Here is a 13,506-nt window from a genome sequence, read left to right as displayed (position 1 = left end):
AAAACTGCCGGGGATGCGTGGCTGCAGCAGAGAGATCATTTCTGTTCATAACTTCCACGCAAATATGCCAGCTCCTGAAATTTAGTTGGTGAATTGAGCGAAGGCTTCCGATTTTGGATCGTGAATATGAATGCGTGACCAAGCCTCCAATTTTGCTTGGTGAATTAGGGCAATGAGTCTACACTAAAGAGGATGATGCAATCCAGAATCCACAATCCTGGGAGTGCTATGTATCCCATATGGGCAGCACAGTGGCTCACTGGTTAGCATTCTGCCATTTGCAGCACTGGGTCCCAGGTACAAATCTCGGCATAGACAATATCTGCATGGGGTTTGCAGGTTCTCCTCATGTTTGCATGGGCTTCCTGCGCCTACTCCAGTTTCCTCCCACATCTCAAAAACGTGTAGTTAGGTTAATTGGCATCCCCCAAAATTTACTTTAGACTGTGTTAATGACATATGACTATGGTAGAAGCATTAGATTGCAAGCCCCTTAGAGGGACAGCTATTGATATGACTATAAACTTTGTACAGGGCTGCGTAAAATGTTGGCGTTATATGAGTACTGTGTAATAATAAATAATATTTATCTCTGAGCTGTAGCAATTTTAACATTTTTTGACCCCTTATGTAATGTCTGTAAGCCCCACGCAGTGTTACCATTGGCTCCCAAAGTATGGTATGTTGTAGATGCATTGTGGAATGTGCACTAACAACATGGCTATTAACATATCAGGTTATTGTTCAAAGTTTCATCAGGTGACATTTATAACAATTGTAAAACTAATTAGATTTGATTTACTGAAAAAGGTAAGCTATTCCTATAGAAAAATGAATTATCCCCCACAAGGGAAAGTTGAATTAGCTAAGTAAATGAAATGAAGCTCTGCCGACTTCAACTGCTATATTGCATGAAAACAAAGTTTCTATTTGTTTTTTTGTTTCTTGCACATGATTGGGTATTTTTGGCAAAGTGAATTTTCCCTGCACTCACTAAAGCTACGTACACACGGCAGATTTTTATCACCCGATAATCGGCATCGGCCAAATATCGGGCGAAAATCTGCAGTGTGTACAGTCGGTGTCGTCCATCGTCCGAACGACCCTTGTAGAGTGATATTCCACCTTGGTAAGTAAAAAGCTTATGTTCCTTTAGTAAATCATCCCAATTGTGTGCAGGAACCTGCATTTCCAACAGAAAAAAACATTGGATCAAAGATAAAGGGGGCTCAACTCTAATATGAAGACCAGAGAAGGAAATAGAACAAGCTTACTAGTGATTTGAAGTAGATCTTTAAAAAAAAAAAATGTCATCTACCAGATTCCATTTTGTCCCATACCATGACTGATTTCTTCTTCTTTTGGGAGCAGGTAAATGAGTGGGCATCACCATCTTCTTCCTTCTTCTGCTGACGTTACTTGATGTCATAGTGCTTAAGTGCAAGATTGGGTGATGTTTTTACCTGCATTAATGGCATTTTCTTAACTTTGTGGGGAAAGCCCCTTCTGCAAGCCCTAATCCCCTTGGTATACATGACATATGTATCCCAGGAGTCTCTGGGTTTCCCAGTCAGTCTTTACTGCCACGATGGGCATTGGAAAGGGGCCCTACCCTTCAAACTAGAAAATAAAGTTTAAAATAATTTTCTAAAAGACATTTTTCATTACATATAAAAGTTATCTATCTTTTAATGTAATGTTACAATGCCATATTAGGTCTGCTTTAAAGCAGAATCTGTACAGGAGCTCTCCACATCATTTGACAGGAAAACAGAAAATGTTCTTCTTCTTATTCCAAACAAAGTAATGTTTTAAATACAAATCAAAAACAAGTAATAAATCCACTACCGTTTGCATCCAGGATTCTTGTACAGATGTAATTGCATTTCCTGTTGATAATGTTCCATGGCATAAACTGCTTTGTTCCAAAATCAGAAGAGTAGTGTACACGGCGACCAAGTTGACCTAACTTTATATTTTTATCACATCAATGTAGATTAGCGTTGAAGTCTTCTTCAATTTGTAAATTTAAAAAATGATGGGAAGTTGAGCAGTTAAAATAAATTGCAAATATATGTTCCAACACAATGTCATTAGGACGCTTACCAGGGCTAATTTAGGTAGCTCTTCAAATGCGGTATATGTTTTGTTAGTGTTGAAAATACAAGACTTCCATGAAATGATGCCTTTATCCTTGATGCTAGCAGAATGTGAACTATGGAACCAGCTGGTAAAAGTTTTATCATGATCACCTCGAGGTTGTTTTGTTAAACATCTTCAACATTTTAACATCTTTCACATTTTCTAAGAAGTGTTTCCTGAATTGTATCATTCAGCTCTGGTTTTATCAAAATAATGTACTCAATGCATATATCATTTTCAGATGCTAACTTTTTCAACTCTTGACTCTGTTTCTCTCCAGAATCATTATTTGCACCAATAATACCAATCCATGTCCAGCCAAAATGTTTCAGCAGCTTGGCAATCCCCAGGTACTGGGTTTGATCATTTGGGAGAGTTTGGAAGAAGGATGGAAAAATGTGTTTATTGCCTAAATAACTCTAGTGAGTGAGGGTTGAATGCTCTCTATAGGGGAGCTGAGGTGGGAGAACAACCCATCCTAATGTATCCCCTAACCATATCATCTATTCACATAGATAAATTTGATCTGATTTGGACTGATCGACTGCTAGTGTTAGTTCCGTTAGTTTTCATGTAAAGGCTCATTATAACTAGAACTGACACATTAAACAATAATGTTTTCACTTGTACATATCCATTATTATTTAGGATTTGATGAATATGTAAAGAACTATCTGAAGTCTGATCTCCAATAACACCTGCAAGTATGCCAAGATTCCAACATGAATAGTTAGGAATTGTGTTGTCTGAACCAGATAAAATCTCGATGACACTTTCCGCAGCCTTATTTGCATTGTTTGTTTGGTGTGTTGTTTATTTCTTCAATGGCAAAGATGAACGTCAAGATATATCTATAAAGAAGTGGCAGAGGTCTGTGAAAAAATAAAATAAAATATAGAAGATATATATTGAATAATAAATAACAAAGTAAGTAATAAATAACACAACTTTGCACTTGTTGAGCGTAAATGAATGCTCAAATGTTGGGTTCTGATGGAGGTTTGACAAAATGATAATAGTAATAAAAATACATTTATTATATATCTGTATGTATGCATCCACACATATCCATTCTACAGAGAATTATGTCCTCCATAATTCATGGATTAAAGAATCAGTTGAGACTCAACAGAAAAGCATGTCTAATAATTCTATGATAATTGTTCAGACGTTTAGCTATATTTTGCAAGACAAACCCAACTCTAGGTATAGAAATTAATTTTTGGCTCAAGGTTTTACTGAAAGACATGTTTGATTAACTATTTTTGTTTGCATGTAAGTAGGGTGTTACTTTTACAACCCCAAAAAGATGAAACTTTTTGGGGTTATTTCAAGATATTAAACTTTAAAACACGGCCTTGTTAGCACTTCTGTGAAAGTGTTCAGATTTCCAAATTATGAGTTCATTTCCAGGCGCTTCTTTGCTGGAAAACCAGGTGCAAGTGTAGTGGCAGTGCCTTACTTTTATTACTTTTGGGACTTTTGTGCATAGGAAATTGAGGCAAGGAATGTGTGTGCCTCCCTACTAGCTATACACAATCCTTTGGAATCTGGTTTACCAAGGAAGGAAATGGGAAAAAGGTAGCTCTTTGGTTTGGTGAAACCATATCTCTGACTGCCTCCAATAGTGAAAGGGCCATCGTTAGGACAGATGGTCTGATTCGCACAATATAGTCCCAGTGTTGTGAGTTATCTGTGGCAGGGAAATTATTAGGAGTTCAGTTCCAGGCGCTCCTTTGCTGGAAAACTAGGTGAAAGTGTAGTGCTAGTGCCTTACCTTTATTACTTTTGGGACCTTTGTGCATGGAAAATGGAGGCAAGAAATGTGTGTGCCTCCCTTCTAGCCATACACAATCCTTTGGAATCTGGTTTACCAAGGAAGGAAATGGGCAAAAAGTAGACCTTTTTTTTGGTGAAACCATATATCTGACTGCCTCCAATAGTGAAAGGGCCATTGTTAGGACAGATGGTCTCTTTTCCATAACATGGTCCCAATGTTGTGAGGGCCTGTGGCGGGCAAATTATTGGAATCTGGAACTACTCTGGACCCGATTATGTCCAAACAGAAGATCCAATGATAATCTATTTAGTGTCAATACTCCCTACTGAAGGGAATGGCAGCAGCTAATCCAGAAGTCTATGAACATGCTTTAAATACTTTCAATAAACTTACAACACATTTTAGAAAGTCATTGCATTTAATTTCACTTTCAATCAATTTTTCATAGCAAAACTGAAACTGAATGCACATAATATAACTGGGTATTAGGTAATTTAAGGATTGACACCAGAGACTGTTGATCCAGGCAATACCTGATTACCTTTTGGAATCAAGAAGCAATTTGTTCTCTGTTGGAGTAATTTGCTTTAGGTCTATCTAGAAAGGTTTTTTAAATTGTTTATTTCCTTTTTGGTTGAACTAGATGGACCTTTTGCAATTTGATGTACAAGGTAATAACAAGCACATATAGTGACAATCAAAAAATGGCAAAATCTAGTGATGAAAATTTCAATACATAAATGGGATTTTACCATGTGGGTTAACCAAACACATTGACTGACCAAGTGCCTGAATGGTGACATGGTCAGTCTAGAGGCTTGCCAGTCTTTCTGACAAAAAAATAAATAAGATTTGTTGAACTGAAAACCAGAATAGATATTAACCACCTGGGCGTTACACTGATGTCTAGATTTCTGTACCAAAAGAGTTACACTGTTTTTAATGACATTTTTTTTTTTAAATTGTAGACCTGTAAGTTACAGAAATATGTCCGAACAAGGGTCTAGTAGATATCCTGAATATAAAAAAAAGTTTGAAACACGCAATCATGTAAAAAAAAAATTGTACTTTTAACCACCTGACCGATAAGCCCGACCTTGGTACGGGCTAAAAAAAGTTACTATTTTCGAGAACCCCGAACTTTTCTCCCTATATTAAAATCATCAAGTGGTTATCGAAAATAGTAATTTTTTTTAGCCCGTACCAAGGTCGGGCTTATTCAAAAATGTACTTTTATTTTTATTTCATGTTGTGTGGTGTTTTTGTACTGTAAAAACCATTTAAAAGCAGATTACATTGTAATCTGCTTTAAAATTTCCCTCCCTGACACACCCCCATACATCACCAATCACATCACCCAGAAGATGACTCCTCCTCCGAGTGATGTGAGGGGGGGATTTCCCTGCCCTGCTCACAGAGACAGAGACGCTGCTGCTGCTGCTCGCATCTCCAGAGAGATGCACAGCACAATGTAGGATTTCTGCATTGTGCTTCACATCTCACTGCAGATGCCAGCAGCAATAGCAAATCTTTTATTGCTGCTAAAGGAGCTGCGGGAACCGGGTAAGTATTTGCTTTCAGTTGTAATCCGATTGTCATACAATGTATGACGATCGGATTGCAATATAACATTTGTTTACATTTAACCACCTGGTGAGAAAAGTTCGGGTTTAACACTTTTTGCAAAAGTTTTTACCCCGAACATGGTCGGGCTTAATGGCCAGTTGGTTAACAATCATGCAATGCTGTATAAGTGTACATTACAAATAAATCACTACAGCCTACTACATAATACACAGTTATACACTTTATCATAAAATCTACCAGTGCTTCATACTATATTAATCAAAATTTTTATCAAATACAGTATACCCACAACATGTAAATTGTACATAAAAATACTGCAAAGGTACATCAAGTACTTACATGGCACAAAGGTAATTGTTGCACCTCAAGAATGTTTATAGATAATATTAGATATATGTGGATAGATATAGATGTATATATATATGTATATATAATGTATATGTGTGGGGATGTTGGTGATCTGTTTCTATTTGTCAGACCACCTAGGGTTTCCACGGAGTTCCAGTGACACTAGGGACATTAGACAAACAGATTCAGTTCCCATAATAATAAAGCAGAGTCAGCAGGAGTTGGATGAATAGCTGGACAGATGGGTGGGGGTGATTGCCCATCCAGATCTTTTGGTGCAACCAAAAATTAGATGACCCCGCCTGGTTTTACCTCCAGCTTCATATATCAACTTAGCTAGGAGGCCTAGTAAATTCCTGAAGTTATAGTGACCAGTCCCAGTCTAGGGGGGTGCATCAACCAATAGTCATCTTACAGACCACATCTAGTAACCAATCCAAGAGCCCAAAGGATACCTAATGGGAATTACCTATATAAAAATGGGAACTGAGAGAATTTAGCTCTCTTGCTTGCTCTCTTTGTCTCCTGAGGGTCTCCTTAGATAAGCTGGTATGGAGTCCTCTTCTGAAGGAAGTAGGCTCCTGATGTACTCAATAACCTCTTAGCAGGTAGCTATAAGATATTGCTGATTGTAGTCTTATGGGTGTCTATAGTAGTATTGCATTACTTAGCCATTTTGTAATTACTGTTTTGTGTACTAACCATAGTTAGATTATTACATAATTATTACATTATTATTTTTATGCAGATAAATATTCAAAATCAACAGTAATTGTCATAGTTATATTGATAAACAGTAAATATTCCCCCCAATGCTTGATGTCCCCATGTTGGAAATATCCTGTATTAAATACAGATTGTCTTTTCCTAATAACACTCTAAGGTCCTGGTCTGAAAAAGTAAACCATATCAAAACATTTTATCAAGTATTAAACAGTATCAAACATGAATTATAGCCGATATCCTTCCATAAATCTCCTTGTCTTATCCATATAAATATAAAGTAATAAATGGTATATATGTAATTCGTCTATCAGTGCATGTGCACTACAAGCTGCTAGGCAGTGTGTAAGAACACTGGATGAAATAAACTTCGTTTAAGGTGTTGGAGAAATACAAGAGATGGTATTTTATTTAGATTGTTTCTGTATACATGTACAATGTAATACATTATATTTTTATTTCCTGTTTGTTTGAACTTTTATGGCTTTGTCAAACTAAGAAATTATTTTTTCACGTTCCTGTAACATAATAAATATGACAAGACCTTTGATTCTAAAGACCCATACAATAAAGACATTTAAGAGTTTATTTATAAAGATATGTAGTCTGCATGCCATGGTAGATAATCTTCCAGGTGTTTGTATTTTCAAAGGCAGTGACCTATTTTTCATGAGCTGGAAGTCAGATTTATTTTTTTTATTAAAAGAGCACTTAAATAAGACATATCACCAATGTTTAACTTACATAACAGAATAGACAACCCTTTAATGTAAAGTTATATCTACTTTTTTTATTTCTTTAAAAAAAGAGTTAAGCCCCCTTCACTTCTGTATTTACCACCACGATATTTACACCAATGTAACACATCCCTGGAGGCTTCTGGCTGCTTTTTCCTCTAATGGGGAAAAAATGCCACTCATACACATGTGCAGTGGATGTGGCACTCAAAGTGGCTTTCCCATTCACATCAGGGTATGTCAGGCTATGAAAGAAGACGGAGAAAGAAGGTAGCACCTGTGCTTACTCCATGCCAAAACGAAGTTAAAGTACAGGACAGCACGGGACCCAAACGATGACAGCATCGTATGGATTGAGAACTCTACAGAAGTAAAGTTGAGTGTGATTTATTTAGTTTAATTCCACTTAAAAGCCCAACGCCCAATATTTTTTTTTTTAATTGGTAAGTCTTAAAGTGCCATTTGCATATCTTCATCTCTAATTCTGTTTGTCCTATATTTTTTTAGTTGACACCAAAACATAAAAAGCGGCATCTTCAAATAGTACCTATGTTTTGGTAACAGCTATTTAAAAGGGGAATGTCCCCTCCTTTAAAAAACTTTCTCTGTGTTTTCAAAAGAAGAAATTTGGTAAGTAGCCGCTGGATAAAGAGCTGATTTGACTTTGATTGAGAAACAAATTGAGACCATGTGATTTCATTTTTTCCCTTTTTGAAAATTGTTCTAAATAAATACAGCATGGATGTATTTATTCACATGCATTTTTTTGGCTTTGATGTAGTTTTTTTAGCAGTCCTTAGTAGGTAATTTTCTGTTTCCTTGTTGGATCACACTTTCCAACCAGCCATGGAGCTTTGCTCTCCCTAATATTAAACTGTATTTATCTGAAGTCTTTTAAGGAGTAATGGGCCTTGATCCCTATATTTTTATTTTTTATACCTGCAATTTAAAATAAAATGACATGTAATCCTGATTTAAACCTAGGATGCTGGTAAAAGCATTTCACTGGACCTACCGGGCTATTAGGGCTTGTAAATGTGTTGGAATGTTATAAAGAGTCTGACTCCTACTTCAGATACTAGTTAGTTGCTGTACCTGGACTTTTGTGTCCCTTTTTTTAATGTGTCATCGTTAATCATTAAAAGCAAAAGACTGAAAGGAACACAATGCTGCGGAATCCAAAAGTTTACTGCCTGGGGGAGGATTTCATTTCAGTGAAATTTTTTCTAACTTTTTGTTGCGTTTGTGTAACAGGAAGTTTATTATACCCAACAGAACAAAAAGAAAAAAAACAACAACAACATGGTTTTAACCATTTTCATATGCATGTATAAAATGAATCATATTGACCTACAATTGATATGTGAGAACATTACACAAAGGTATCAAAGAAATAAAAGTTAATTCTAATTTTTAAATTACGAATGGAACAGTTATATCAATGAGCGAGCTTTAATATAACATTTTTGACATTTAAATCTGGTCTCATCAAAATTATATAGCATTTGGGAAAGAATATGCAGCCCAGAATTCCAATGCTTGAAGAAATTATGGCAAATATCTCTACAAGCACAGTGTTTTTCCCTGTAACACTCAGATAAGCTGGGATAAAACCGATCCAGACATTACAGAACACCAACATGCTGAAGGTGATATGTTTGGTCTCATTGAAACTATCTGGTAAATTTCTGGCCAGGAAAGCCACAATGAAAGTCACAGCTGCTAGAAGTCCCATGTAACCCAGCAGTATGGAAAATGCCAATAGAGATCCTTCATTGCACTGAATAATAATTTTGTCCACATTGTTATTATTTTCTGGAAATGGAGGTGAAGTAGTTAACCAAATTAGGCCAATTAAGACCTGGATACATGAACAAAAAAAGACAACTGAGTTGGTGATTTTTAGTCCAACAATTTTTGTCCAAGAAGTTCCAGGCTTAGTGGCTTTGAAAGCTGAATATACCATTAAAGTCTTGGCCAGAATAGAAGACACAGCCACCGAGCAGATGATGCCATATGAAGTGTGACGTAGCATGCAGGTTACATGTACTGGATGACCTATGAACAAAGGCACACAGAGGAAACTCAACATAATGGAGACCAGTAACAGGATACTCAAGTTCTGGTTGCTAGCTTTGATGACTGGAGTGTCTCGGTATACAATAAACATGCTCAGGATAACTGAGGTTTTCACAAAAAATAGTGCAGAGATAACTGATACAACAATGGAAATTAAATCATCCTTGTAAGAAAGAAACTCAGTTGGTTTTGGAACACACTGGATGTTATCTTTTGTCCATTGGTCTTCTGCACATTTCACACATGATCCCCTATCTTCCAAAAGGAAAATAAAAATTATTAAACATACAACCAAACTGAATATATATATATATATATATTTCCTGGTATGAAACTGAACAGATAGCAAAACAGACAGCTCCCATGTATTAGATTAGAAATAAACTTACAAAGGTTTGAAGTCTAACATTGGTGAGAACCATGACTGTCTTTTACGGTTGTATTTATTATTGGTCTGGCAGTTTTAGCCATGATTCTGCCATTTTTCCATTTGATACATAGTTAATGTATATCATCCACAATGAGCCATAGTTTTATTATGGATTACATTGAGGACTGTGCAGGGTTTAAAACAGTTCTGAACAAAAAAAATTAGCTAAATTGAGATTGGTCATGAGCAAAAGGAGCTCGAAGCCTCCTAGAATATGTGATGCATTTATCCCGGGAAGCTCAGCTCTCCCACTTAGTTTGTACCACCACAGCAGTTCAGGTGTCTCCCAAGTGTGGGATTGAATTGTAATGGCCAAGGACTTTGGAGTACAGTGTGGCAGAAAACCAATAACATCAGTGTTTTTGCAGATCTCAGGATAGTGTGGTTGATACTGTTATTGTTTTCAGGACCTGCATGGATCCTATTGGATGTTATATTACCTGATGTTTTATTTTCCCTATGTATGATGGTTATTATGTTATGTTATGGCCATTTTGAATCACATAATGTTTTTTTTTCCTTCTGTTGTTGGGGATATGATAGTTGGTGGTTGGGAAATTTTGGCTAAGCAACAATTATTGAGTTTACAAACCTCTGAACTACCTCATCCACATAGTTTTTTTTTATTCTGGGCTGGACACTGTATTTACAATTGTGATACAGAAGTTGCTCTTGTGTACACAATGCAAACTTTATTATTTTCTACAGTAACATTGTAACAATCACCCTACCGGCAGCTGCCGTGGGATTACCTACGGTGTGTAATATAAGCGACACACCTAATCCTAGTAATACTGGGCAGTTCACTGGAAGGTGCCGCCATGTTGTGACCCCCAGGGTTATCCCACCAGAGGACTGACCAGGGGTAGAGGTAGGCTTCTGTGTAGAGACATTGGGCCTGATTTATTAAAGCTCTCCAAGGCTGCAGAAAACACACTTTCATCAGTGTACATGGGTATCTAGCAAATCAGAAATGGATTTCTTAAAAGTAATTTGCTATTTGTTAGCAAATATTTTTAATCCCGAACCAGATCCATTCCTGGTTTGCTGGAGAACCCAGATTCACTGATGAAAGTGTATCTTTTCCAGGCTTGGAGAGCTTTAGTATATCAGACCCAGTGGAAGAGTCAGGCGTAGTCATGAAATGCACTACAGACAAGGCAGCATCGGTAATCAGGCAGAAGGTCAGGGCAAGGTATGGGCTAGGCACACACTAGGTAGACTCCGAAATGCTAAAGAGCTGGTGCAAAGTTGCTAAATCTGGTGCAAAGCACCAAGCATTTGAACAGGTGAGGCTAATATAGCCTCTGCTTCTTTAAGATGACCCCAGCTTTCAAGTTGGCTTTTACTCAGCTGAGGCCCACAGCTGCATATGCCCCTGCAATGCATGTGAGCACACAGCACACTAAGTGCAGGTGCGGAGAAGAGTGGCAAAGGACCCAAACACATGGGCTTTAGTGAGCCACCATGGATTAACATCTGAAGAACCAGCCACATACACAGCAAAATATTTCACCTGTCATATTAGATATTTCTCCATCTGAACATTGAATACAATCAAAGCAACAATGATGAATTCCCGTCTTCATGAATCTTCTATAACCTTTAGGGCACTCTTCAGAACATCTAGAAACAGGAACCTAAAAAGATACAATGATTTAGGGTTTTGGAAATGGTTGTGACAATTTAATGTTGGTATTAAACGTGAGGCTACTTATGAGTACTCATCTTGGTCTAATGTATTCTTTGCCATAAGCCTAAAACTAGATACATTACAAAATTATACCACAGATAACCTGAGAATATAGATCCTCCTAGGATTATATTGAAAGATAATGGTCAAACGTCCGAAGGCAAAAAAAAATCAGAAAGTAATTGATGGTCCATGGCTCACAATAATATATCATTTTTAGGAACCCTTTAGACCCTGTTTCCCAAAACATGCACATTGGTAGCATGCACATTTTATGCTATTTCCATTTTCCTTGCTATTTTTTATGCTATTTTCCATGTTCACCTTTCAGTAATGTCAGCATTGTGTACTAACCAAACCGTGCTTCCACTGCACTATTGATTTGTTTAGCTTGAGTTCATCATTTGATGTATTATAATATCCAAACAGCTTGAATTGTATGGTATTATGGGTTAGAGCTGTATATGAATGCAGGGCATATAATGTAGTCATTTCTCCTTTCTCATTGAAATAGATTTGTTCCCCAGTAGGATCTTGAAAATGGACTCTTCGTAAAAAGTACTACAAGAAGGAACACATTGTTGAGAATATTCTGGTTAAACAATTTTGGTGTAGATTAGGCAGACCTTGCACACAATTAATAAGTCAATTTATTTAATAGTGGATCACCACTGCATGCAAAATGCCACATACAAAATGCCCCACTTGAGGATTTAGGACCCTCAGCATTGTTAGGACCTCATGTCACAAGAAGGATCATGACATCACCTTCCCCTTCACACCACATATGGAAACCAGGTATAAGATAAATTTATAATAACTTTACCCACCAATACTTTAAATAAGTTACTAAAGATGCATGATTTACAAACATTTTATATGTCTCCATTGAACTGTAAAATGCATGAAGCTGAGACATAAGGAAGTTCCCAAAAGCTTGCTTCTTATTAACTTAGGATAACCAATAAATCATCAAGTAAGATCATTCAGCAAAAATAAGGCAAAAATTTGCATTCAGAATATCTGAACTGAAGTTTACTTTGTCAACCACTTAGTTGGCAAGGTAAACATCTGTTCGCACCTTTAAATATGGGCTGTAAGTGGCCAGTGTTAAATCTGCCAGGTAGTTGTCAGGTATGTTAATGATGCTTTATGGGACATACACTAACAACATGACCATAGCATATTACTAGGGGACATCAGTGACATTTTTCTTAACCATGTTAAATAAAATCAATACATTTTTATTTGTGAAAAGATATTAACAACGAAAAGATCTACATAAAAAAACAATAATTATTCTGCGTTTCCTAACTTAGGCGGTATTAGCTAGTGTGGCTCAGGGTAAAAAAAGTGGTAACCCCTAGCCACACTCATGGTAGCTAAAAACAAAAAAAAAAACGCATTTACATTGTCCCATTGGGTCCTCTTGCATCCAGCCCGATGGATCTCATCCTGGGGTGGCCTCCTCTTCTTTGGATCTTCAGCCAGTGAGTGCAGTGACATTCCCTGGGGTTTCCCGGAGACGTTGGTGCATGCGTTGGTGTGCGGAAGGCGCGGCGGGAAATTCAAATAATTTTGCATTGGATTCAATAATAAATACCTGTATTGAATCCAATACAAAAATAATCCTTATATAATATATATATATATATATATATATATATATATATATATATACATGTGTCATGACACAGCACAGGGACGAGGAGCTCCTCAAAGGGGCAGAGTCTATTTAGTCTCAGCAGTAATGGAGGCTGGCATGGTTACTTTGTAAAAGTTACCTTGTTACTCTGGATTGTGCCTCTTGTATTTCCTGACCTGAGCCATACCTAGACTCTGATTACGTTTGCTTGCCGTCTGCCCTGACTCGTGCCTGGACTCTGACTAGGTTTGCTTGTTGCCTGCCCTGACCTGTGCCTGGACTCTAACTAAGCTTGTTTGCTGCTTGCCAAGACATGTACCTAGAATCCTCCCCTTTGGCAGC

The 13,506-nt window shown here is 37.1% G+C and overlaps 1 protein-coding gene across 1 annotated transcript; it reads right to left on the bottom strand.

Annotated features, from left to right (window-relative positions):
* Positions 1–8,755: 8,755 nt before the first annotated feature.
* Positions 8,756–13,025, bottom strand: LOC140327523 (vomeronasal type-2 receptor 26-like). The gene is made up of 3 exons (XM_072406914.1): positions 12,930–13,025; positions 11,343–11,466; positions 8,756–9,651 (listed from the first exon to the last, which is right to left on the bottom strand). The coding sequence occupies exons 1-3, from the start codon at positions 13,023–13,025 to the stop codon at positions 8,756–8,758; spliced, it is 1,116 nt and encodes a 371-aa protein (XP_072263015.1).
* Between the last annotated feature and the right edge of the window lie 481 nt (positions 13,026–13,506).

This window comes from Pyxicephalus adspersus, chromosome 3 (assembly GCF_032062135.1).
Source record: "Pyxicephalus adspersus chromosome 3, UCB_Pads_2.0, whole genome shotgun sequence".
Classification (NCBI taxonomy): domain Eukaryota; kingdom Metazoa; phylum Chordata; class Amphibia; order Anura; family Pyxicephalidae; genus Pyxicephalus; species Pyxicephalus adspersus.
Note: the sequence above shows the minus strand (reverse complement) of the source record. Positions and strands in the feature narration are given on the sequence as shown.